The sequence below is a fragment of the Saccopteryx leptura genome, chromosome 2 (genome assembly GCF_036850995.1).
Source record: "Saccopteryx leptura isolate mSacLep1 chromosome 2, mSacLep1_pri_phased_curated, whole genome shotgun sequence".
NCBI classification, from domain to species: domain Eukaryota; kingdom Metazoa; phylum Chordata; class Mammalia; order Chiroptera; family Emballonuridae; genus Saccopteryx; species Saccopteryx leptura.
The window spans coordinates 266,071,555-266,098,788 of NC_089504.1; the positions used below are offsets into that span (position 1 = coordinate 266,071,555).

Sequence of the window (27,234 nt, forward strand, 5' to 3'; positions counted from 1 at the left end):
GGAAAGCGCATAGAAAGGGCAGCAGAGTTGGAGAGGCAAAGGTATGACAAGGAATAGGAAACTTGTAGTACAAACACCCCTGAAAACACAAGTCAAGGAGCAGTGAAATGTGGGTCTTTTCCTGGTAAGGGTTTTTTGTGTTTCTCTCTCCCATGGCTCCCAGTGGGAAGAGAAAAGAGGCAATATTTCCTGAACAGAGAGAATTAATGGACTAACATGGCATATGACAAAAATAAAGATGAAATCCCACATTTACCGTATTTCCCCAAGTGTAAGATACTCCCAAGTATAAGACACACCTTAATTTTGAAAAAAAAAATGTATTACATCAAGTTATTGAACTCGTTTTATTCATCATAAAATTCATACAACTCTTCATCACTGTCAAACTTTCATCCATTAGCTTGTCCTCATCTGTGTCTGATGATGAATCACTGTCTTCATATATTACCTTGTTCGCAGTTTCATCTGTGACATTTGAAATGCCACAACCACTGTATAAGACGCACCCAGTTTTTAGACCCCGCATTTTTTGAAAAAACGTGTGTCTTATACATGGGGGAATATGGTAGTCATGGAGGACTGGCAGGAGGAGTTCCTGGGTCACTCTGGTCAGATAGGTGGGAGGTAACGGGGCTCTTGGGCTTCGGAGAGTCCCGCTCCCTACCACACCCCCGCGATCTTTCCTACTTAAATCACCGCAGAGCCTGTTGGGAGAGAACAGGAGGACATGGTTCACTATGATGGTGGCCAAGGAGAGAGCCAAAAATTCCACTCTGTTTACTTAATAGAAATCTCATTTCCCATCCCTGCCTTGCTCACACGGGGTTGCATAAATCTTAATCTGGTTGGGTTCTTATCTCAGGAAAAGCAATGGGTAGCCCTGGAAGCTCTTTAAATAGCAGGTGCAGGACAGAATGAAGAGGAACAGGGAAGGCGGAGGCCAGTGGAAAATATTTTCGGGAGGCCAAGAAGTCCATAAGGCTGATGAGCTCAGAAAAGGAGCAGGTGGATGGAAGGGTGGGGCTTAATGCCTAAGGGCACAAACTGGACCCTACTGGGATTGGGTGATAGGGAGACCAGACGGACTGGCATTTGGTCAAACCAGATGGTGGACTTTTATTTTTAAAAGGATTTTAAATCCTAGGAACCAAGAACCATAAGGGTAATGGGGCCTTTAATCCCATTAGCAGAAGATAAAAGTGTACTCTTTAAAAATGTCAACCCACGCCCCCCCCCCAAAAAAAAAAAAGAAAAAAAATGTCAACCCACCAATGGTAGAATTTCTATTATCAAAACATTAGCACAGACTATCAGCTTGGGAAACTCCAAGGAATCTCCAAATTCTTTGCTGATGGAAGATAAACCACAGAAATAGTCTCAGCATTATAAGTTACTATAAAGACTCCTGAAGAATTCAAAGTAAATGGTCTAAATGTGCATGCTGACCCAAACAAAACATGATACATTTCTGTGAAATGCACTTGCTTACATTAGAGTTGGAAGATTAGCTAACAGTGTAATTAGGAACTGATCAATTACTTAGTAAATTTTGAGTATGTAATGAGTCTTATTTTAAACCTTAAGCACCTGTTGCTTCCTAAAACATTGTGCCCCAGTGTCCTCCCTTCCTTAGTTGCTGTGTCTAGATTGGCCCAGCCTCAGTTTACCCACAGTTGCCCTCCTGGTTAGAGGAGATATAGCAGTTCTGTTCTTTAGTCCTTCTCTCTCTCTCTCTCTCTCTCTCTCTCTCTCAGTCACTACTTGAGGTTCCAGAATTATTTCCATAACTTTTCCCCAGCAGGACGTTATCTTCAGAGAGACCACGGTGGAAGTGTGTGTAGTCTGGAGCTGTTCCTCTGTGCTCGTGTGTGGCACAGGTGTGCCAGCTCTGCAGGCAGAGCCATTGCTGAGAGCTGCAGCACAGCGGGCGTGTCGGGCTGTGTGCTCAGGAGCTCAGGAAGGATCATAAAAGATCTGCTTCTTCTGCTAAGAGGAAAAGCCCAATGCCATTTTTTAAAAATTCAAGGAAATATTACATATGAAGAGAAAGTTTCAAGAAGGATGATTGATTCATTGTCACTTTTCTGTTTAGAATATACAGATATGTCCACTAAGCAAATATCAACTCTACAGTATCATTTTTGGTGCTATTTCATCGATATTTCTTTCCTGAATTACTTCTGAAAAGAGAACCTGTTATTTTGTGGTTGAAATTGAAGAGTTTTAAACCACTGACGGTTTTGCTGTTTTTCTCTGTGAAGGTACGGAAACCTGACAAGCCCAAACTGTGAAGAAGATGGAAGCCCAAGTTCGTCCGAGTCCAGGACGGTGATCAGGAAGTGAGTAGGCCTTTGGTCTGCATTATAAGCTCTTGGTCAACACTTATTATCTTGAAAGAATGTACTTTAGTAGGGGTTTTTTAAAATTCCTTTGGAATATTGCTATGTTTTTTTCCATAAGCACAGAGAATTATTTTTTGACTGTCTAGTGATTCTCATTTTTTCATCCAGTAAAAATGCATTGAGTACCTACTGTTTGCCATGTTCTGTGTTAAGGGGTACAGCCATGAGCAAAATAAAACATCCCAGCTCCTATGAAGTTGATATTTTAGCAGAGAGACAAAGAATCCACACAGAAGAGGATGAAGTACGTGAGGCAGCTAGATCCTGTTGGAAAGTTTGATTCCCATTGGGTACTAGGAGTGTGGTTCTGATCTGGTGATGTTAGACCTGGCACTGATTTATATCTTTTTTTTTTTTTTTGTATTCTGAAGTTAGAAGTGGGAAGGCAGTCAGACAGACTACCTCATGCACCCAACCAGGACCCACCCAGCGTGTCCACCAGGGGGCATGCTCTGCCCATCTGGGGCATTGCTCCGTTGTGACTGGAGCCATTCTAGTGGCTGAGGTGGAGGCCATGGAGCCATCCTCAGCACCCGGACCAACTTTGCTCCAATGGAGCCTTGGCTGCAGGAGGGGAAGAGAGAGATAGAGAGGAAGGAGAGGGGGAAGGGTGGAGAAGCAGATGGTTGCTTCTCCTGTGTGCCCTGACTGGGAATCGAACCCGGGACTTCCACACGCTGGGTTGATGCTCTACCACTGAGCAAACTGGCCAGGGCTGATTTATATCTTGAAAGGCATCCTCTGGCTCTGGCCATGACAGTGGGGATAGGGCAGGAGTGCCAGCAGGGAACCTGGTTAGGCCAAGGGTGATGGTGGGCAGATGTGAGGTTACAGTAGAGGGGGACCCTGGATAGGGTCCAGGTAAAGGGTGCTGGTAGGTGGACATGAGATTACAGTAGAGGAGCTCAAGCTTCTATAGGGTGTAGAAGGTGTGGCCGATGCGATGTGCCGCTGATGGAGTGGAGGAGGCATATGAGAGAAAAAGAGGCCAGGAAGCCCCCAGGGTTGTGGTGGGAGCAACTGTGGAGCAGAACCCCAGCTTAGGAGACAAAACAGACTGGTGGGCAGGAGCAGGCCACAGGTCGGTGGGGAGTACGTCAGTAGCAGTCTTAACATGTTAATTTTGAGGTAATTGGAGGAGCCTAGATTTCAAGGAGAAGTCTGGACTGGAGGTATAAATTTGAACATCCTCAGGTTTATACATGGTATTTAAAGCTGTGGGCTGGATGTGACCTCCTGTGGACAAAGGGTGGATAGAGAAGGGAGAGGTGCAGAGTCATGAGGTTCAGGGGCTAGTTTGATTGATGGACAGTTTGATTCATGTGCCAGGAATGCGCTTCCTGATCTGGCGACCTTGGATCAGAGCCTCGGTTCCCTTCCGTGTTTAGAGTTAGGAGAGGAGAGGGCCCAGCGGAGGAGACTGGAGCAGAGCAGCTGGGGGAAGACAAGGAAGAGGAAGTTATGTTCCAGGAGACAAGCAGGAAAGGGTCTGAGGGGTGAGGAGTGGGGCCAGCCACGTCCAGCGCTGCCCAGAGAGATCATGTGAGAGGAGTCTGGGAAGTCTACCATTGTGTTACAACGCTTTGATCCTTTGATAAGCACAGATGTGATTTAAGAGAGGATGGAAGGGGAGGAAGTGAGGATGGTGAGTTTGATAACTTTTTGGAGAAGTTTTGCTATAAAGGGGAACAGAGAAATGGAATGGAAGATTATCTGGGGGCAAGGAAGGGTTTTTTCATTGTGCATATTTATAGATATTACAACGGGAGATAGTTTATGCTGATGAGAATGATCTTGGAGACATCCAGGAAAAATCCATGATGCGAGGGTGGGGACCACCGCTATAGCAGTGATGTTCTTGAGGAGATGGGATGTATGTCAGAGTGCCTGAAACACTGGTGGTAGATATTTATTTTGGGGCCAAAAGTGCTGGAGGTAAACCTATGGGATTTTTAACTCAGATTGACTAATGGACTCCGACCAACGGACTCCTTTCTTCACTAGCCAAGAATGTGAAGGTTAGAAACTATCTTTTTAACTCCCAAATTAGGCTCCAGGTAGTTTTAAACTTTTCTTGGATGGACTATATCTTTCCAGAAAACTAGACACACCAGTGTAGATATTTGAATGCCCAGTGCAATATGTGGGTAGAACCAGCGCTTTCTTCCTCGAGGGCTTGGGGAAGGCTTCCTGGACGTGACATTTGAGGTAGGCACTAAGGGGGGGGGGGTGAAGATTTTGGTGCTAGAGCCATCCAGGCAGAGGGAACATTGGGACCAAACCCGGGACATGCAGCATACACGACATTTGAGGGAACAGCACAGCATTGGTGGGGCCGCTTCATGGGGTACAGGGATGGGTGAAGGGAGGTAGTCAAGCTGAAGCAAGATGGGGGTTACCAGTATGTCATGAAAGGCTTTAATGTCTCACAAGAGAATTTGGACTTGCCTCGGTAAGCAGTGGGCAGCTAACCCCCAACAAGCTTGTACAGGAGGAGAATAATATGAGATAGGTGATTTTGGAGAATGGGTTAGACTTGGTACCTTCTTACTCTAAGTGTGGTGCACAGACCAGCTGTGGGAGGGCCCCTGGGAGGTGATTAGAGACGCGGACTCTCCAGCCCCGCCCAGACCTACATTAGAATCTGCGTTTTAACAGGATCCTCAAGGGACTCCCGTGCACTTCAAAGTCTGTGAATCATAGGATCAGAGGGGTTTTGTTGTTGCTGTTGGTAATTTTGTTTCTCCATGAAAACTAACCACAGTCATAATTTATTTTTAAAAAAAGAACCTTTTCTGATGCGTCTTCTTAAGCATATGCACAGAAGAAGAGAGACTGGGAGAACTGAGTGGTCAGCTGGTCAGACGTTACCTTGACCAGATTCAGAAATAATGGTGCTGTTTTTCACGTACTTTAGAACTGAGTCAGATGTGGAGCTTCCATTCAGCTGGCCGCCTGAACACTCTAGGGAGAGCAGCAGTCTGAAAAATACCCAGAGCTTCTCTGTTTCCCAGGGGTGTTTGAGGTTAACTAGGTTCCTGGGAAGTTGTAGTGAAAGGAGATTGATTTGTATCTTGGATATGAAGGGTCATACTCATTATTAAAAGGCCTGTTATTATAAAACTTCATTCAGATTCACTGCACACCAGCAACAGTAAGGTGGGTGAAACCGCAGGAAAACCTGTTTTAAAGGGCTTTACAGTCGTAAGCATCTGATGCCTTAACAAAGAGCCTCACACAGAACACCCCTGGGGGGTCCATCATCTGGGGTCCATGGTTCTTTCCTAAAGGCTCGCAATGAATTGGTAGAAAGTTCTTGACCCTTTTTCTCAGACTGAGTTGCCTTTTTAAAAGAAGAATGATGCCTGATGCCAATACGCCACTTTCTCTTATAATGGGTGGCTGTGTCTTACCAACCCTGGAACGCGGGATCCCTCTGCCCGCTGACCTCTCTCTTCCTTCCATTTCCCTTTTGCTGCCCCCCCCCACTTCTTTTTGTTATTTTTCATCTCACTTCACCATTATCGTTTTGCTCTCTTCTTCTAAACTTACCCTTGTCCTGATCGCATCTGTGACCAGATGGGGTTGCTGTCTTTTGGAGAGGAGATTGGGGGTGCACCTCTCCGTCCCATAGGTAATGCGTTGAGAGCTTCTCAGTCGCCCAGCTGCTCTGACATCTAGTGGCTGAGAGCTTCTCAATGGCTGATGGACATGGGGAGATGGGGCGACACGGCAGCTCTCAATGTGGCGATTCGTCCTCAGGGCACATTTGGCAACATCTGGAGATATTTTGGTTTCAACTTGGTGGTGGTGGTGGTGGTGGGGGCACTACTGGCATCTAGTGGGTAGAGGCCAGGATCACTGTGAAACATTCCATGGTGCACAGAATGGTCTCCCTTCCCCCTCTCCCTGCAACAGAAAATTACCTGACCCTGAATGTGCATAGTGCCCAGGGAAAAGCCCTGCTATATGGCCATGAGGCTGCAGTCCTCGGGTATTTGTGAATATCTCAGTATATGTAAAGATCGGACCAGGCTTATTAGGAAATACATTTACTCATGCCCCTTGCAGTTAGGAGAAGCAAATGCTGAGGTGCCCGGGAGCCAGTCTCATGGGAGGTGGCAGGTCAAGGGCCCTGGAGAAGGTCAGGGCTCCTCCTCGGTCACTCTGCCACTTACCAGCCACGTGGCCTGCTCACTCTGCCTCTCTCAATTTCAGGTTCTTTACCTGAAAAAATGAGGGCTTGGAATATGTGAGCTCCGAGATCCTTTTCAAGTTTAATGATGTCTAGGATAAAATTTATTTAGCTTTCTCTTTATCTCTTTTCAAAATTAAAATTAATACCAGGAATAGAAATGTGGTCCAAATATTATATTAAACTTTTGAAACGTACCCTTAACTGCATTTTTCTGTTAGAAAGACTGTGTAACCAGTTTTGATAAAATAGGAAGAAAAACTAGACAGCATCTTGGATTTGCGTGTTATTAATCGTGACATCACAAACACTCACTATGGTCATTAATAAAGAGCTGAGTTAAGCATTGCATTGTGGGTAAGACAAGGAGTGGCAAAACGCCCATTGTTTTTCCTTTGCTGTGAATCTGCCTTCTTGTGATTTCAGGTGGGAAACAGACGGCAGGAAGAAGTAAACATCCTGTTTTAGGGCAGTTGCCTTCAGTTTTGGAGAGTTTTACAGATGGGGAATCACTGTTGGGTTTAACCATGAACAGAAAAACGCTCAGCCATTGTTTGGTTTTTCGTTTTTTGCTGTAAAGCATAGAGCAAGGCTTAGATTTTATACAGGTTCCTAAGTCCCAAGGTTATAGTCTTTCCTGTACTTCTAAATATGGGTCTAATCAACCTCACAGAAGATAAAAGAACTTAAAAGAAGGAAAACAGGAAAGTACAGATGAAACAGGGAGGATGAAATACTGGTTTCTGGTGTCTTGGACCCCAAGTGACTAGTGTTTTTCATGCACTTCAGAAAGAATTGGATTGTGCCCTGACCCCCACCTGTAATTCCAGCCCTGAGTATGCGCAGTTCGGGCTTTGTGCAATATCAGGAGCCTTTAAAGTTATTTGACTAAAACAAGAATTCCTTCCATTGTAAGGAATTAAAATTCCAAGGCTTCTAGACATTGGAATCTTTGCCACCCAGGGATTTCTGCTGTTAGCGCCAGACTGGTGGGTATACTAAAGCTTACCGTGTTTATTTCTACAGTCCCTAAACTTGTCACTATTTGGAAACCAGGAAACTCACTCGCTGTGACAGAAGAAAACATCTCTGCCCACACTCATTCCACCTGTGACCTTTTCCTCCTTCCTGATGATAGTTTTACATGATAAAACACTGTCTTTTTAGAAGAATAAAATCCACCAGGTAGGAAATGACAGCCTTCCCTAGTGCAGACTCCTTGCAGACATGGAATTCCGAAGTGAAGAGAATGTGAAGAAGGACTGTTTTCCGTGCAGCACCTTGACACCCTAATCTTCACTCTCCGAAATGGAGCTGACATCAGAATGTCTATGTATATTTACACACACACACACGTAACTTTTTAAAGAGGTTTAAAACTCCTCAGGAAATGACACTTTTTCCCCCTTTCTTTTCTTTAATGACTGTTAGAATGTTGAACTCGCGTCTGTCTCCTTTCCTTTGGTTGACCCTCCTCACTTCCCTTCTGGGCTGCCACATTCTCTTTTCTCCAGTTCTTCATCTACCATGGCAGTGCCTTCCACTGTCAAAATCATTCTGCCATCACCACACATCCAGATGGCGTGACGCGAATGTCACTCTGGTAACCTTTTCCCAGAAGCCATAAGCAGTGACACCAGATTTTAGTCACTGGTAAAGAATCACATAAATAGTAGTTATCCAAGACATTGGAAACACTTTAAAGAAAAAAGACATGTTTAAGAAAGTTGGCTGTGACATTTTAATGCCTGGGAAACTTGACAGTGGAAAGTATTTAAAAATCTTCCCAGAGAGTTTGCAATCAGTATTCATTCCAGCGAATTTAAATACCCTAAGAAGGCAATTGTAATTAATCTGAGTAGTTGTAACCAAAAAATGAGGAAAAAGAAAGAGGGGCAAAGAATAGAGCAAAAACAAGATGTAAAAGTCCAAATTTAGAGAACTAAGGGCTAGCATGTGAAAGGAATATTTTTAAAAAGTAAAAGTTAAAAAACAAACGGAGAAATGGAGAAGTAATACATCAAATAAAAGACTTTAAAATGGATGTCTTTAGAAGCATCCATACTGGGAAAAGAAAATAAGAAAGTATACCTTTAAAAGACATTGAAATCTTGACTCAAAATCATGCATTTAAGAGAAGAGAGTAGGCTTCCGAGCAGAAATTGTTTTTCTAATAATTCAGGGGTATAACAACATTGATAATCAGTGATACAAAGAGAAGAAAAACTGGTCATCTGAGAGTCTCGCAGGGATTTCTCCATGTGGGAGAAAGGTAAACAGACCTTACAACCAGACTGTCCCTTGAGTCACTTTGCAGCCTCCTAGATGATAACCGGCCTTCACCACTGGCCACGGCCACAGGTACAGTGTTCCGTGTGCTCACTAGTGCAAGCTAGTCTGCTAGCTCGATACCGCCTTTTGCCATCAGAGGTAGGCTAGTGCAGTCTCTCCTCATTTTATAGGTGTATAAATCGAGGCTTCAGTGAAGTGATGTACTTTGAGATCAAAGCAGTTGGTTAAGAGAGAGGTCTGGTATTTGAATTCAGGTCCAGCCAACTCCAAGACCTGGGTTTCTCATGATTCTGCACACGGGCCTGCCAAAATAAAAAGGTACTGGGATCTCAGACGCTCAAGATTCCCCCCCACTGTTTGCCTGTCACAGTACCAGGGCTGCAGACAAGCGCATGAAGAACTAGGCAATAGTATCACTATTGTGACTATTGTCTCACCTTTTTAGCAGTCAGAGATCTTTTGATTTGGGGTTATTTCCTTTATTCTGTTATTTTGCTGAGTTCTGTGATTAAATGAACACCCTGAGCAAGGACCCCAGACAGCTGTTGGGCATGTGGAAGTTAGGCTTGTTTCCTGGGGAAGGAGATGGGTTGCAGGATGTGAGGAAAGAAGGAGGGAGCCCAGATTGGTCAGGCCATCAATCTGCATGCCTGCTTCCTGTTCCTGGTGCCTGGAGCATCTGTCATCACCAGTGGAAATTCCATTCCAGTGGTGAAAACTATTGAAGGCCTCAGCAAGTTTTTCATTAAAGGCACTGTCCATAACATAAAAACTCCCTTCGCAGACTGTGCAGAATTGGAGAATAATTTTGGTGAGTGGCAGTATCCCTTTCTAATAATCACAGCTAGAATTCACTGGCTGCTTAGTAGGGATAGTCCCTCTGTTAGGAACTGGATATCTTTTAATATTCTCATAACAACTCTATGTATTAATAGTCCCATTTTACAGATGAGGAGTCTGAGGCATAGGAAGGTTAAGAAGCATGCACGTCCAAGGTCATACAGTGAATGTGTGAGAGATCTGAGCTTTATCCCAGGCTTTTAACCTCTAAACTCCATAGCCTCTACTTCTTTGCCCGTGATAAAAATGGAAGGTCCCATATATCTCCCTTGCAGTTTCCCCTATTGTTTTTATGTTAGTATACTTCATTCATTATAAGTGAACCAATATTGATATATGGCTAACTGCAGTCCATAGGTTATTCAGATCGCCTTACTTTTGACCTGGTGTTCTTCTGTTCCAGGATCCCATCTAGGAGCCCATGGTACATTTAGTCGCTGTGTCTCCCTAGGCTCCTCTTGGCTGTGACAGTTTCTGAGTCTTTTCTTGTTTTTGATGACCTTAATGGTTTTGAAAAGTACTGGTCAGGAATATTATAGGATGCCTCTATATAGAATTTTTCTCATAGATTGACTGACACTTTTCTCATACCTAGACTGAATTTATAGGCTTTGAGAGAACTATCAGAGATAAATGTCATTCTCATCACATGATGTCAAGCACACATGCTATCAACATGGGTTTTTTTTTTTTTAGAGTTTCAAAAACAAGTTCTATGTTGATATCACACAAATAAAGCATGGTTAGTATCATATGTTTTTGTTTTTTAATATTCCAGCTCTCCTCTTCCTTCAGGCATACGTCAAACTATAGTTCCCCATGCCATTGAAGATAGGCCTGGTCACGGGACTATCAGCGTGATTTATGACTGCTGATGTTGGCCTTGGTCACCTGGGTAAATTATTATTTTTCAGATTTCTCCATGGAAAACATCTTTTTCCCTTCCTTTCCATGCTGTATGGCTTGGAAGGAAGCCACTATGCACAGCCCACATTAAACAGGGAGGAGTTATACTCTCCTTCCTTTAGGGTAAAGTATCTGATTTATTTGGAAAACCTCTGCATGGAAGATTCATCTTCCCTATTTATTAATGTATTCAGTCATTTATTTAAATCAGTGTGGGCTCATTAATTTTATCATTTGGGTTGTAATACAGTGCTATATTGTCCCAGCATTGGCTGCTAGGAGCTCTTTTGGTTGACTGCTGTGTCACTTTCACGTACCACTGTCACTGTGGGTCTCTTTGCTTTTTTTTTAGTCTTTCCTTCCTTTTTTATAGCACTACAAGATGCTCCAGGCTCATCTTGTATGTTTTCTACCAAGGCCTGGAATCAGCCATTTTTTCAAGGAGACCTGGTTCTTTTTATTAAAGAATGGTATTAGAAACCATGATCTGGGTGCTAGGTGTGCTCATTGCTAAGGGGGTGTCACTTCTTTTAGGCTTTCTTTTCTGATAGGGCTAGGAAATATAAGTATATAGTAATTATGTAAACGCACATATTATAAATATTTCTATGGGTAACCATCAGTATCTGTATTATGTTAACATGAGTTCTTACTGATGTCTCCAGCTCTAATCCATTACCATGTGGATCATTATAGCCCCTTCCCCTTGCTTCTGTGTCAGTTCCCTCTCCAACAGTGAGAAACCTGGCTTCTCCCATTTGCCATTTATTTACTGAACTGTTCAATTCCAGTATAGAGCTGTTAACTCATACAGTAGGAAACAGCCTTTATCAACTACAGGATGGTGCTTGGGTGTATTTCCTTTTGCCTTTAGTTCTCATCTTACAGACTGCAATTTTTAAGAAATAATAAATATGGATTTTTTTTTTACAGAGACAGAGAGAGTCAGAGAGAGGGATAGATAGGGAGAGACAGACAGAAACAGAGAGAGATGGGAAGCATCAATCATTAGTTTTTCGTTGCAACACCTTAATCGTTGTTCATTGATTGCTTTCTCATATGTGCCTTGACCGTGGGCCTTCAGCAGACCAAGTAACCCCTTGCTGGAGCCAGCAACCTTGGGTCCAAGCTGGTGAGCTTTGCTCAAACCAGATGAGCCCGCGCTCAAGCTGGTGACCTCAGGGTCTTAAACCTGGGTCCTCCGCGTCCCAGTCCGATGCTGTATCCACTGCGCCACCACCTGGTCAGGCTATGGCTAATTTTTTTGATCACTCACTATGTCCTTGGGACTAGTCTAAGTATCATACTTTATATGTATTGTCTTTTTTAGGCCTCACAACAACTCTCTGAGGAGGGATCTACTATTAGCCCATTTTACAGATTAGGAGGCTGGGCATAAAGAGGTTAGTTAGATTACAGCTATGAGCCATAGAATCAGGATTCCAGCTAGTCTAACTCCAGAAACTGTTTAGCTGCACTGGCTGACTGCTATGAAAAGGGGACATTATCTTGGAGCCCTGTTAGTTTTTCCCTTTTCTGATGAAACACAGTCACTGATACAGTGAGCATGGTTGGGCAATATGGGATTAAGTCTTTGCTCAATAATTTTCTTCAGTTTCTGTAATTTTACCTTCAGATGCCAGGACCCACACATGTAGTTTGGGAGTGAATGACAGGTGTGCCAACACCCTTCACTTTGGGTAACTGGTTTGGGTCTCACCTCCTTCCGCTCTGGTCCTTCCCACCATGTTTCCGCCTTTCTCTCCTATCACAGCCCCCTCTAACTTTCTCCTTGCCCTGAGGCTCCTCTTCTTTAACTGCCCCACAGCGCCTCTCTGGCTCTGTGCCCTGTGGTGCTTAGCTCTCTGTTCGCATTGGTTTCCCTGGACCTCTCCTAATTCCTCTTCCACTTTCCCTTGCAGTGTTCCAATCCCCACCCTGTGCGCAATGGCGAGTACAGGGAAGCATCGCAAGATATCCTTGGCAAGCACAGATAATGTTTCCACCCATTCCAGGCTTTTTTTGGGGGGGAAAAGAAAACAAACAAACAAACTAACCAAACAAAAACACCCGCTCTGTATCTTCATTCTTTCTCATCCAGAAGACCATCTGGCCGGGGGTCTCAGAGGCAGCCCCTGTCTGGCAGCTGTCCCCGACACCGGAAAGCTGTTCTGTGAGTGGGAGAACAAAGTGGAAGGGAGCGTGGAGTCAGTGTCAAGGTTACTTTGCTCAGAGTGCCTGGGCCCCCACCCGCAGGGCTCAGCGACTTCGCTCGCCCACCACGGCCACGTGGCGTCCAGGGCCCGCCCTCTGCGGAGCTCTTCTTACCTCGTCCTCGTTATCAGGGCTAGCAGAAAGCTCCAGTTCTTGGAGAGGATCCTAAATGAGAAGAACATGTTGCTGCTTTTGAAAAATAGCCTCACGTCTTATCTTCTGCCGATGATTAAGTAACAATAAATTATTATCTTAAATAGATTTCTGGGGAGAGAAGAGAGCTATGAATGACGGTTATTCCTTTTGTATGGTAATTCTGTTCTTGGCTTGGAAATAGGATTACCACAGTCCTCAGGGGAGAGATGACTTCATTCCAAAAAAAAAAGTTTTTATTAAACGTTATGCCAATTCTAGAGTATTTTACTAGTCATGGGATTTTAAAATACAATTTTATTTATTTACCTAAAAAAAAATCTCTACGTGCATGAGAAATTGGTGTTTGAGCATAACAGCAGACTGAGTGCCCTGTTAGCTATCTTGCTCTTCCCTGCATGCCTGAAGGTCCCCAGGCATGGCTGAAAGTTTTGTACTATTATCTTGGACCTCTCTGCTAAATCATCTAGTATCTTCCAACCAGGTATTACAAAGAGTGATTTCTGCCGGCTAAGAAATCAAAGAAATATAACAAAATCCCATCATGAGTGTAAAGCCAGTAGCCACGGCCTCTATCACAGCCGCCTAGCCAGTGCAGATTCACATTTGATTCAGACAGACAGTAATGAAACAACGGAGCCAAGAACTGGTGGGCCATTACCTTTAATCCTAGCTTGCACCCAGAGGGCAAGAAATACACACAGTGGGAAAACACTTCCTTTCCCATTCAGAGCTCCCAAAGCCACTGACTTATCCAAGTTTCCTAGAATCACCAGCCTTATTCACCTCTGTTCCCCATGTCCTTCTCTCTGCACAAACTCTGCACAAACTGGCTTCTCCTTCAGCACCCCGCCATCTTGGCTGATTCTCCTCTCTTCCACGTCGTGGCCTTTCTCCGCTCTCTTCTCTAATGCTAATCTCAGGAACTGAGAGAGAGCAAGCTCCCGGTCTGCCCCATTTTATAGTGTAGAAATTAAAACCTTTAATCCAATATACAAACAAGGAAGTCTCTGATACAAAGCCACTTATCTGAGGTATAATGGGATTTCTCATGAGAGTGCACCACCCCACATCATGCAACAGTCAAGGGTGTGGGGAAAAGCTTAGTCTTAAAACTAAGCCTTAGGCTATAATGACCCTGCCTGCTTATAGCCTGTCCCTCACACTCAATGCAAACAATAAGCGAGCAAACATATATATTATATTTACAAACTTATTTGACCAACAATCAGTCATACTTTCCCCCTCTTACTAGTCTTCAAACAGATCTTGATGTCCCTTCAAATTATTTCCCTCTCTCTCACCTCAGGACCTTTGCTTAGCTGTTGCCCTATTCTGCACTCTACTAACTGTCCCTTATCCTTAATATCTCACCTTTAACATTATTTCCTTCAGGGAAGTCCTCCCTGAAGCCCTGACTAGATTAGGTCTTTCTGAAGGTAAATCTTTCTCTGGGACACAAGAGTCTCCTATTGTGACATTCATCACGTAGTTTTTGTGAGTATGGAAAACAAAGGGCATTCATTACGTATCAGTTTAATTAGTGAGTTACTTCTCCCCAGAAGTCTGTTTTCTTAAAAGGAAGTATCTTAGAAACTGCATCAGCCAGTTCCCCACATTGACATCTGAGCACATCTTCCTTCTCCTACAGAAATTTGCAGTAGGTTGGAAAAGGCTCACATACTACAAAGTGTCTTGCATGTTGCCAAGGATGCTGGCAGTAGACAAGGCAATCCTGGTGGTCTTCTGCTATCAGGTTTGGACCCCCAGCCCCTGGCCACATACCCAGCATGCTTACTCAGATATGCTCCATATGGGTCTGAGGACTTCGTTCTGTAATCACCAAAAGTGGCTTTAGAAAAGGAGGTCATGTGCCGGCTTTTCTCCTTACTGAGTTCGGATTATGTCACAGTCTTAATCTTTCCCTTTGGTTTCAGAAATTCCTCCTTCAGCCTTCACAAGTCATTTAAGAACCATATCCTGCAATTTCTATTGCAGTTTGATGTCCCTGAGTTGATTTGGCTTAAAGAGGATGCCCAGGTGTGTGTGTGTGTGTGTGTGTGTGTGTGTGTGTGTGTGGTATTTGTGGTGACTGTCTTCTTCTGCAGGCCTGGAGCCACACATGTTGTAGCATGCAGTGTCTTCTATCATTCTTTCTAGGATAGGTGACACATTCTTTGAGTTGATTTTCATGAGTGCTGGTTGATTGTATTGAACCACTTGAACTATTTCAATAAGCCCTTCCTTTTGTGGCTTATGACAAGTAGTTTTAAGACTGCTTTCTCTCCAGATATCTAGAGAAGTCCACACTGACATGATGTAATTTGGAATCCTGTCTGATCAGGGCCAGGTAGACGAAGGCAGGTCGTATCATCTCTGCTGCAGATCGGGGCCAGTGGAGTCAAGTGACCTTAGTTCACAGGTGGCTCAGCCAGGGTGGGAATCAGGTTTTCTTTCCCCAGTTTCCTTTCTTGTGTGTCCAGAACTTCTCAAATTTAATTCACACCTTTCCTGTAAGCTTGTGACTTCAAACCGCGGTTTTCCTTCTGTGTTAAAGTTCTTTATATCCTCCTAATCAACCAGATCTGGTTCATATGCAAGCTTGATCTCAGGAGGGGAGCCAAGAAGAGTGAGATGGAAAAGCATTGGGCAGCAATCCTGGGATCTCTCTCACGATTGTGCGATGTTGCTTTCCTTTTTGAAAGCTTACAAGTTGCCCATGTTATCTGCTTCTCTGTCTATCAAGAACGGAAAGTTTCTCCTCAGGACTGGCAAACATAAGGCTGCTGGGAGCGCGGGGCACTTGTCCAGGACTTTCCAGAAAGCCTCCCTCCCCGGCATGCTGATAAACTCTGCCGGTGGGAGGGAGGTCTGCTTTGTGTCTCCCTGTGCTGTTTCCATGTCTTACTCTTCTCTTTCTCCTTCCACCTTTCCCTTCATCTCTCTTCAGTGTGAAAATGCTTTTTCTGGTTAATTCGGTGTGTGGGCTAAGCTGCAGGAGTGGCACTGTCAGAAAGGGTAAAAGCAGTAGATTACCAGAGCTAGTTTCAAACACAAGACAGAGGGGGACAGATTTCACACTTGAAGGCAAGTCCACTAGGAGCCAAAGAAGTCCCTCTTCAGAACAGCAACCCCCCACCCCAGACCTTCTGTGGCTACAGCTGTCCATGGAAGGAAGTTCTTTCTAATGTGCCCTATAGAAGTATACAGAGATGTAAATAATGGTACACGTTTTGCAGTTGTCTGTAATTGTGAGGACAAAAAAACAAACAAACACTTAAATCCTTGCCCAGCAGTGGGAGAATCCTTATATTAATTATGGTGCGGCCATGCAGGGAACACTGTGTAGTCCTGAGAAACAGTAGGGTCTGGATGGAGTGAATGGACAGGTGTCTGTAACCTACTGTTCAGGGGAAAAAGCGATGTTGGTTTTTATATATTCATATTATATCTAGTTAAATATATACACATAGCCATAGGAAAGTCTAAAGAAATAAACTCCACACTGTTTTTTTTTGTTGTTGTTGTTGTTTTTTAAAGATTTTATTTATTTATTTTAGAGAAGGGGGGAGAGAGGGAGGGGAGGAGCAGGAAGCTTCAACTCCCATATGTGCCTTGACTGGGCAAGCCCAGGGTTTTGAACCGGCGACTTCAGCATTTCCAGGTCAACGCTTTATCCACTGCGCCACCACAGGTCAGGCCAAACTCCACACTGTTAACGGAAGTTCATGGGAGTGGGATTAGCAGAAAGGAGAGTAGATATACATATTTTGTTGTTTGAGTTTATGCACATCTGTAATATTTACTTTTGCCAATAGTAATCGGTTTTATAATTTTAAAATTAATAATTGAGGGGATAAAGGCATACATGATATATTAATTTATTTTTAATATCTTTTTTACCTGTAATTTTGAATCTCTGCCTGGGTTTTCTTTTAAGTTATGAAGCCCTGAGGGGTCACCAGGGTCATTGGGTTGTTGGTCTTGTTCTTAGGTGGATGCTGTTTTTTGATTTTTATTGTGTGATGTGAATTATTATTCCTCTGTACCTGTTTTTCCATCAGTGTCATTGGAAGAGTATTCTCTCTCACTGAAATATAAGCTGAGGAGTAGCACTAGTTAAACTAATTCATCCGTCTTTTGAGGAGTCCTGAACTGCTCCATCTGGGTGCAGACAGTAGGTTTTCTCTGTCCTCAGCTCTCCTCCACCGCGTGCCAGCCACAGTTCTAGGCGCAGTGCTTGTCAGGCAAGTGGGACCATCATTCATAGAATAATTATGAAAATGAATTATTAGAATGCCTCTTCGTCATTTTCTTCTTCAATTCATTCTACTTGGTTTTGGTGAAGAAAGGAGAAATAATGAATGCTATGCATGGACTCTCAAAAAATAGAAGGCCGTCAGTTTGGGGGGTTAGGGTTTCAACATATGGATTTGGAAGGACACAAACAATCTATTTATAACCAGTGAATTGAATATTGACAGTTCACTAACTAGCAGTCCATTAATTTCATCTTACTGATTTTTTAAAATTAATTTCAGAGCCTGAATTAATTTCTTCCAGCTTTCTGGAAAGGAATGAAACTTTTGTTTATCTTTTTATTTAATCCAGAATAACATTTAGAGAGGATTGTATTGTTTCTATGGTTTGAAATTCCAACTTTTATTTGATGGCTTTATGTCATCTGTTTGTGATATCAATTTGTGACTAATAGAGTTCCAAATACTTTCATGTCCCATTTAGTGAAACAATAATATCCATACCAGGAAAAACAGTTAATAAATTTGTTTTTTTTGTTTGTACTTCAATTCTAAAAATTAAGCATTGAAATGGCTTTTGTTATGTTTATGCCTTGATCATAGCCCAGCTCCCTGGTATGCAGTTGGTACGTGTGAAATTTAGGCGCACTTGTGAAAGCCCAGCCTACAGTTTCGCATATATGGATGATAATATCTTTCAGTCTCTTTAAAGTTTGTTCATTAGAATAAGCACTTTGAGGTTTAATTAAATAATTTTGAAATTTGCCAAATATTTTTTTTCAGCTGAAATATTTTGGTCACTTAGGTCATTAGCTAAAACAAACCGTCCTATCTGTGTCAATAAAACATGCATTGACTAATTTATAGTCAATGAACATGTCCTGGTTCTGAGGGTGGCAGATTGGTAATGAAGCAAAGTCCCATATTCTCCGTGGGACACAGTCCAGCGTGTGCCAGACTCAGGAGTGTCTTAAAATCCTTTTTGAATGTGAAGTATAGAATAATAGCACTCAAAACTGTTTACCCATTTTGTTAGTCAACTGTCTCTTTCACTGAATAAGGGGCTGCCCTTAACCTAGAGGCAGCATACCCGTGTTCTTAGTAATGCTTCCAGAGAGAGCTGTGAGCACACCACAGCCCCTGTCTCCTGGACCTTGTTTTGTCCTGGGTGGACTCTGCTAGGCCATCAGAGGAAGTCACCATCACAATGGCTTTGCTTACCAAGTTTTTCTCCGTTACCTTTCAAAACCTAACTTCTCTATTCTTACTATACTGCTCACAAAAATTAGGGGACATTTCAAAATGAATATGAAGCGATAAAAAGAAAGAAGCATTTGATTTTTTTAAAATTAAACAAGAATATCAGAAAAGCAAACGACAGGTCAAAGTAAGTTCAGTTATGCAAATGAGGTGCAAAACCAACTTTTATTTCATTGGTGAAATGCACTATACAAAAGGCTGAAAGTACTGGAGTATCTGCATGTTCTCTTATCCCCTCATTTTTGTGAGCAGTGTATTTCTCCCACTTGAAACCTACTCTTCTCTTGTAATTTGAGAAGCAAAAGGATTAATTTTGTGAGGACGTTTTTAGTTCTTACATTGAAACCCTGGTGATCTTTGTAAAATTAAATCTATGCATTTATCTTTTCCAAAACTGGGCACTTCCTTTCATCAGTTGGGTTTCTAGCCTCCTCTCAGTCAGTTAATTCCTAAAATGCTAGACTGTAGATTTTGTGGTCTCTGATGTGAGTGAATCCAGAATTGGAAACAGTCTCCTCATGCACAGATTGCTTTGAAGTTGCTTCAACTCACTAAATCTTTTTCTGCATGTCTTTTTCTGCCCTGTATGGATTTTTCCAAAGATTATTGTCCTTTTTAAAATTTATCAATCTTTCCCCTGCATTTCAACCACCGCTTAAAATAATAAAATGTAGTCAGCTTGTTTTCAGGGACATTAATTTCATTGACATCATGAGGAACTTTTAGAGGAATTCTCTGTTGACCGCCTGCTCGCAGTATCCTGGGCTCTGCCCGGACCAGGTCCTGGTGTCCAGGGCTGGCTTTGGGTCCCCATAGCTAGCCAGATGCAGTGACCTTCCATATCTCTTTTCCAGTGCAATCGCCTCTATCCTGAGGGCCTGGCTTGACCAGTGCGCAGAGGACTTCCGGGAGCCCCCTCACTTCCCTTGCTTACAGAAGCTGCTGGAGTATCTCAAACAGATGATGCCGGGCTCAGACCCAGAGAGAAGAGCGCAGAATCTTCTTGAGCAGTTTCACAAGCAAGAAGTAGAAACGGACAGTGAGTACTACTTGTTTGATCCCAGGGAGAAAGCTAGATTTGGATTCTCAACAGCCGCCACGTTGAGGAAATGTTCTCCCTGAACATGTCATATAGGAGAGAGACCTCAGTTTCCCCCTGAAGGACAGCTGCTGGGGGATTAGTGGTGATGGTGAAATTCCCAAGGATATCCCCGTGCTAATTACAGGGCCCTAGAGTTTTAGAGCAAAGGGGCTTTTCAAGACCACCTCACTTTACAGGTAAGGAAACTGGGTCTCAGAGACGCGAAGTCATTTTCTAGGGTTTCTTCTAGTAACAAAAAGAAGTTGATCTTTTATCTCTCCTTGTGAACAAGCAAACGGTACTGAACCTGAATTGGCTCTTTATTATCTGCCCAGTGGCACCTCCTTCTCTCAAATGGAAACTCAGCACAAACAACAAGCCCTGTTTAGCGGGCAGGGAATGCTAGGCGGTCTGCCCCTGCCCGCAGAGCTGGGGAGCCTGTCTCTCCTGCTACAAGCCTGGCTGTAATTAACCTGCCCCCTGCCAGGGCAGATTACCGGTCATTCCAAGTCTCCAAAGGCTTCATCAAAGGAAGCTTCTGGGGCTGTTTTTTCCTATCTGAGGAATTGACTATTTTCAAGGACAAAGGAAGATCCCCCAGCACAAGTCGGGGACTGGTTGGAACTATCAGGCTTTGCAGACAGCCAGAAGGAGGTTAGGCTGGGCTTTAGCGGGATGCGTTCCACCCCCCATAGGCGTGCTGGCGATGGTTGCCATGACGGCTGACCCACTTGGAGCCTCTGACAGGCATTTCCCTGAAGTGACGCCCGACTTCCTCCGTGGGGAGAGGAAATGGTTCCCCGGCACTGATAAGGGAAGCGATCTTGGCGCCAAAGAAAATAGCCTGACGTTCCAAACAGTACCTGTGTCGTGTTTTCTGTTTGGGGGACCAGCGAGGGGAAAGCACGGTTGCATCATTGGAAGCCTCCAGCCAAGTGCTCTGTATCTCCGATGACTTCATCTGCCGGGAATGCTTGAATACCAGGGGCACTCCTCCAGCTGCCGGCCTCACCCCCCCAGGGCCTCCCCGCCCGCCTTTGTGCTGGAGGCAGAGCCTGCGCTGGAGCCGCTGGCCCTGCTGGGGCTGCCCTGGCTCCCCGCCTAATTGGGGAACCGGTGAGACCAGTCGCTCACTGTTTCCCACCCAGGGACCGAGGGCAGCGCTCCCTGGCAGGCGGAGGAGGGACAGGGAGAGGGCCCGACCTGGGAAAGGCTTCCAGGCAGTACCCAAGAACGAATTGTTTTTCTAAGTTTGGAAACTTTTTATTTTATAATGTAGAAAGCTTGAAACTCAATTGATTATTAAGTACAGAAGTTGTTACCGACAAAGAGTTTTAGGAGGTTGGTTCCCATGCGTTTCTTTTACCCAATTTCATGCCGGCCAAAGGAACAATCTCTCCTAGGTGTTATTTCACAAGTGAAATATTGCTTGGGTTTTTACTTCCCTGGTCTCTGGAAGAGAGTCAAGAGCAGTGGTCTGGGCCCCAGAGAGAAAGGACCACGTAGTCTCTCACCCACATCACAGGCGCCTCTCCGCCCCTCGCTGGGAGAGTTGAATGAGTGAGAAGAGGCCTCACCGCAGCACCCTGGGCCAAAGGGGTCAGCCCCTGCACTGCAGAGTGATGGAGATGGATTTATGGAGGAGTTCACGAGGGCTGAGAGGCCCATTCTGAACCTTCGTGTGGGATTTCAGATGTCTTATTCCTCCACGGAACGAGAGAGGACCAGAGTCGTGTGGAGGAAAAGTGGTGGAACCCTGGGGTTTCAGCTGCGTTTGGCTCGTGCCTGTTTGTGTCCCAGACCCCGGACCAGGCGGTCGTAGCCACGCCCACCAGCGTCAGTACTCGCAGCTCTGGGGAGGGCCGGCCTAAACCGCATGCAGGTCCCCACGCCAGAGTTGGCAAGTACTCGGAGGTACCTCAATAGGGGGTAAGAAAAGGCCACCCCAGCTTGATCCATGGTGCCGGGAAGTCCTTTATTCTACAAAGAAAGAGAGAAAAGGCTTAAAATGTAAACATTTCAGGGAGTAGTAACACATTTCACTTTTTGCTAAGAGATAAGCGAATAGAGCTAGGTGATTTTCCTTGAGAACAGATTGAACAGAAAGGAGCGCGAGGAGTGTGGAGGAGGATGAGGCTGGGAAACCACCCAGGAACTGGGGGCCGGTCCCGGGGCAGGGAGGCGGGGGAGGCGCGGTGAACTTCCTCCGGCTGCGGTTTTTCAGCCCTGGCCGGATGTCCTGCTCCTGGAGCTCAGAGTCCTCCCTCCAGCATTGGACTTGGAGCCCTAGGTAGTAACTTCCTTAATCTGTGCCCCATGTGGTTTGCTAATTGATGATCTTATCTGTAATAAGGCTCAAGGTGAATTTAGTTTAAAACGGTGCTGCTTCCTGTACAGTATATTTAACTTCAGGTGGAAGCTGAGAACTACTCCAAGCATTTGGGGACTTCTAAGGACTTCTTTGAGAATTCTGAGGACGTCATCAGCATTTCTGACACCAGCTCGGTCCATTTCACTCCCCAGATTCTGGTCTGCCCTCATGTTCAACCCTCCTAGGTTTCTGGTTGTATTCGGCCCAGTTTTTAAGAATTGCATCCTTGGGGTTCAGGAAGTATTGGATTTGTCCTTGCGCTGGCCAGAAGGTTTGAAGGAGCCCAGGATGGGGATAACCCACTGAATGTAGCCCAGCTTTGCTTCTCTCTAGGCTTTGCCTAACCCAGTTCTGTCCTTGGCCTAGGAACCAGGGGTTTGCCAAAGAGGCCTCTAAGCTTAAGAAAGAATAAGACAACAAGCAGGGTGTGAAGACCTCCATGCACTGTGCTCCTTCCTCTCTCCCTGTGGGTTTTCTGAAGGATCCGCCTTTTCCTTCCTAAAACAAAGAAGTTCAATGGGACTCTATTGGCAAGGTCATGTACAGTGGCCCCAAATAACTAATTTTTCCCCATCTGTCAACAGATGGGTTTCCCAGCACCATCTCCTGCCGCCTGGAAGAGGAAGAGGAGCCGGAGGCTGGGGGGTCCGCAGAATTCACGTGCTTCCCAGAAGACCTCGTGGCAGAGCAGCTGACCTACATGGATGCAGTACGGATGTGCTTCTGCTTAAAACCTGGGGGGTGGCGGCGCTGGTGGCCCGGGGAGGGCAGGGGTTAATGTGATTTAAGTCTTTCCGAATCCTTGAGAGAGGGTGTGCAGCAACTGCAGAGGGAAGATGTGACTTGAATCAATCATCTGAATAATTCAGGCCTAAGCTCTTCTTGTAATTCTGGACGAAGGTGCTTTTTCCTTGAAACTCGCTACGCAGAGGGAAACGAGAATTTGAATCCCAGCGAAACAAAATCTACCCTGTCCGGTGGATAGTTCTCTCCCTTCCTTAAGCTCATAAATATTTCAAGATCTGAACTGTTTATTTGGGGGATTGTAAAAGGGTCAACGTACGAATTAGGATGAAAGAAATTCACTGAATCCTCATGTGATTGTAGCTGGCAGCTCACTTCCACATGTGCTGCTCGTACCTTTGAAGTGTGAATATGTTTTCTAGCTGGACGTTCTGATTACGTCAGCCGCATTTCATAGCTCAGTCTTAGCTGGTAAATCCCAGAGATGGAGAAGAGGGCTATTATGCATTCTTACAGCGGTCCGGGCTCTTCTGTCCTCACCCCTGTGGAGGAAGCAGTGTAGGAGGTGGCAGCGTTTCCATCCGGGGACACGCAGATCAACTCCCAGAAGGACATGGGCCCGTCAGTAGTAAACCCCGCTGTTCTCTCTCTTTTATATAAACCCTTATACGTCTTGTACCGAATTGTTGTACAAATGGGAATCTGATTTATTTGTTCAACACATTTGAGGTTGTTCCACAGGATAACATAAGGGGAAGATGGGAAACGTGTCAGTTATGATTTTTAGGCAAAGGCATAGAAGCGAGGTTTCAAATCCCTCTTTATTCCTTTTACCGCATGACGTTGAGTAGCTTTTCCTTTTATAGGCTTCTTACCCTCTTTGTTTAGAATAATGTAAATTAGCGACATTGATGCGTCACATGTACTGTTACTTTGGTGGTTCCCTTTTCAGGTGGTCCTTGAGCATTCATATGTATTATAGACAATTCATGATCACGAGTGCCCTGAAAACACCATGGATATGATTTGGAGGTCCAAAATAATCTTTAAAATAAAAAAAAAAACTAATTACAGTTAATGTACAATATTATAATAGTTTCAGGTGAATAACATAGTGATTAGACATTTATATAACTTACAAAAGGAGAGGTAAGAAATAATCGTAATCACTTAGTAGCATAGATTGTTTACCTGGCTTTCCTTCCAGGACAGAAAAGTAAGAATGTTTTTTGGTCATTTGAATTTTCTTTTGGTCATTGTATATATTTCATTTCTTCAGTTGAGTGGATTTAGAAGGAACATGTATGGGCTTTCCCGATCAGTTAATATCTTAATGATTTACTTTTGTCTGTTGAAATGCACACACCATGAGGCAAATCAAGTAGAAAGGATCATTTGTCCATTCAAAAAAATAGCAATTTACAGATGACCCAGATGACGTACTTCACCATATGAAATGTCTGTGTTGTCCTTAAAATCAATTCCTCTTTTGTTCTAGCAACTGTTCAAGAAAGTCGTGCCCCACCACTGCCTGGGCTGCATCTGGTCTCAGAGGGATAAGAAGGAAAACAAACATCTGGCTCCCACTATCCGTGCTACCATCTCTCAGTTTAATACCCTCACCAAATGCGTTGTCAGCACCATCCTGGGGGGCAAAGAACTCAAAACTCAGCAGCGAGCCAGAATCATCGAGAAGTGGATTAACATCGCTCATGTATTTGTCTTTATTGATTTATTTTAAAAATATTCTTTGTGTTTAGTAGATACCGCAGACTTCTTCATCACTGTATTTAAATGATTTCTATTTGGGTAAAAAGCAATCGAAAGACCATACGTGAGGCCCTGTTGGGTTTTGTTATTGTTATTGTTGTTCTTCTGAAGTCAGAGAGTGCCTTTCTTCACTTGAAAGCTTATTTATTTTTCCTCTTTTTCTGTCTCTCCTTGCTCGCCTCTTTTTGCTCCTAGAGCCCCACATGGCTGCTCCTCCTGGCTGAGACATTCCCCCTGCTTTTCCCTCTGCTTTTCCCTTCATAATCAGACCGCTGGTTCTGCCCTGTGTTCAGTAAATAGAAGCTGATAGTCTTTGTCAAACAGAACGCTCTCCAACCCAGAATAATTACCATGCTCCCACTGTCTGCAGATTCTCAGAATCCTGACTCTTTTTTTCCTAAAGGACTGAGATGCACAGATTTCACATGAATCTGGGGCTTTTCTGAGAGGCTGCTATCTGAAGCTGAAGGGCAGAGTCTGTTCCTAGGCCTCAAGGACATTTTGCCATCAGTCTGGTATTTTTTGGATCCGCTGGCCTGCCCTTCCCTTACTATTATCTTAGTTCATCACTGAGAAAAGGTGAACGTGTTGAGTCAGTTGGTCACCAAAGAGTTCATGAACTTTTAAATGGCGTAAGCTACAGTTTTATGTATTTTGGGGATATAGATAGGATGAACACAAAGAATGTGGTCTTACAGGAGCCTGTAGTCAAACAAGGAAGCTAAGATCAGCTAGAATTGTCTCAGCCTGGGCAGAGGAGGAGGAGGGCCAGGCCAGATAAGTGCTGCAGAGGAGCAGGGAGGGGAAACCCCTTGTGACTGGGGTGACCAAAGACGGCTTCATGGGTAGGATGACATTTGCATTTAGGTTGAATAAGAGAACTTTTGGCATTTGAATATTGGGGAAGATTTTTTTTTTCTAGGTAGAGAAATTATATCAGCAAAAGCTATATAATTAACAATATAGAAAAATAATTATTATTGAAGTATCTTAGTCCATATTCTGGGGCTTATATGGGTCAGCCCTCAACAAAAACACATTTTGCTTTTTAGCCCGTGTGTGTGTGTGTGTGTGTTTATCCCCTATATATAGGGCATAATGCTTAAATTTCACATTATCTTATAGCACATTCTTTTTAGTTGTCTTTAATTAGAGAGGAAGGCAATAATTGTACCAATTAGCCTCCTTTTGAGTTTTTATGTGTTTTTTAGTATATGAAAAAAGTAAGCATCAAAGAATATCTCATGCAATGTAGATTTTTCCTTTTCTGAGTGGAACTTATTTCTCAGCAAGAGTTACAAAAAGAAGTTCTGATAGAGCGTGGTAAAGAGCATGGGGTCTTTCTGTCTTCTTAGAATGATAAGAAAATATTTTTTCCCCACACATGCCATATTATTTGCAGTCTTCTTCATGTCTCAAAAGAAAATTGTCTGTCTACCTTTAATCCATTCGACTGCTTAGAAAATCTCTAGCAAGAATATAGCATCTATTTTATAAAACAGTGCAGCTCAAACAAGGACTTTTGGTCCAAATTAAATATAAATTGTGCATTTATGTGATAATAAGAAATATGAGTTGAACAATTTGAAGTATTCCAGTTCCCATAGCATGTGTTTAAAAGCCAAGGGTACAGTAGCTTCCTCATACAGAACATTTGTGTGGGCAAACTTCAAATAATAAAACCAAACAGGTGGTTTCCTGCCAAGATTTATTTTACTTTTCTTCCATTATAATCACAGTCAATGTCTATTGAGAGGATGTTTGAAAACTGATTATTCTGCATGCAGAAAAAAAAATCTGAGCAAATATGACTGTATTTTCTTGGACTGGTCCAACTGCTACATTTTTACTTTTGTATCATATCTCTTGGAAGGATACCTCCTTTTCTAGAAGTGGGGCCAGATGCCTTTTTTACTCCTTTAAACCCTTGGCTTAAGCCTCTTTCTGAATAATGTGTTCCATATGTTTATTATAATTTGCATGAAATATCTGTGCCTGAGTTTCTTTATTTATTGCAAGTTTCCAGATTTTTAGAACATAATTTTGGATTCTGAACCTTTGCTGAACCATGCTCTTGGTTTTCAGATGGATTGTAATTCAGAACCCTCTCTCTCTCTTTTCTCTCTCTCTCTCTTTTTAAATAAGGGGAAGGCATTCAGGCATTTAAAAAGAATGGGCATGACTTTTGTAACATCCTTTGGCATTTACTCTAAAGAAAATGTTGGAGAGTTTGTTTGTTTGGCATAGTTTTAAAAAGCCAGATTTTGGCGTGCTAAATTAGAGAATGCTGTTTTTCCTTTATATTCAGGATTAGCATTATTTTGTGAAATGATCTTTTAAGCAATATGCATTTATGCCCAACCACTCTGGGACCTCTTCCCCAGATGTTCTGCACCGAGCCAGACTCTGCTCACACGGCACCCTCAATGGTAAACAAGGGATGGAACATCCCCACAGGCCTGTCTGCATGTGAAGGTCTCCTTTGACATGAGGCACAGTCCACTCTCCTTATGTTGCCCCCTCTCCCATGCCAGCCGGACATGAGATCCCGTTCCTGACTGTTTTGTGGTCCCTGCATTCATTAAACAGAACATGGACTCCACGATCACTGGCTGCTGAGGCTATAGACTCCCTATGGTGGCTTAAGTTTCTGAATCAGAGAACCTTTCTCCTTACCCACAAAATGACATCCAGAATATTTCCTCTTCTCTTTCTATTTTGTTTTAAAATGTTGCCAAAATGAA

General features: G+C 43.7%; 1 protein-coding gene across 2 annotated transcripts in view; it reads left to right on the forward strand.

Moving 5' to 3' along the window:
* Window positions 1–27,234, forward strand: part of RGL1 (ral guanine nucleotide dissociation stimulator like 1) — a 234,599-nt gene that overhangs the window by 168,338 nt on the left and 39,027 nt on the right. For both annotated transcript variants that reach the window (XM_066361707.1, XM_066361708.1), the window contains 4 exons: window positions 2,265–2,342; window positions 19,379–19,563; window positions 22,561–22,685; window positions 24,219–24,434. In XM_066361707.1, coding sequence (XP_066217804.1) covers window positions 2,265–2,342; window positions 19,379–19,563; window positions 22,561–22,685; window positions 24,219–24,434 — 604 coding nt within the window. The remainder of the gene's footprint in view (window positions 1–2,264; window positions 2,343–19,378; window positions 19,564–22,560; window positions 22,686–24,218; window positions 24,435–27,234) is intronic.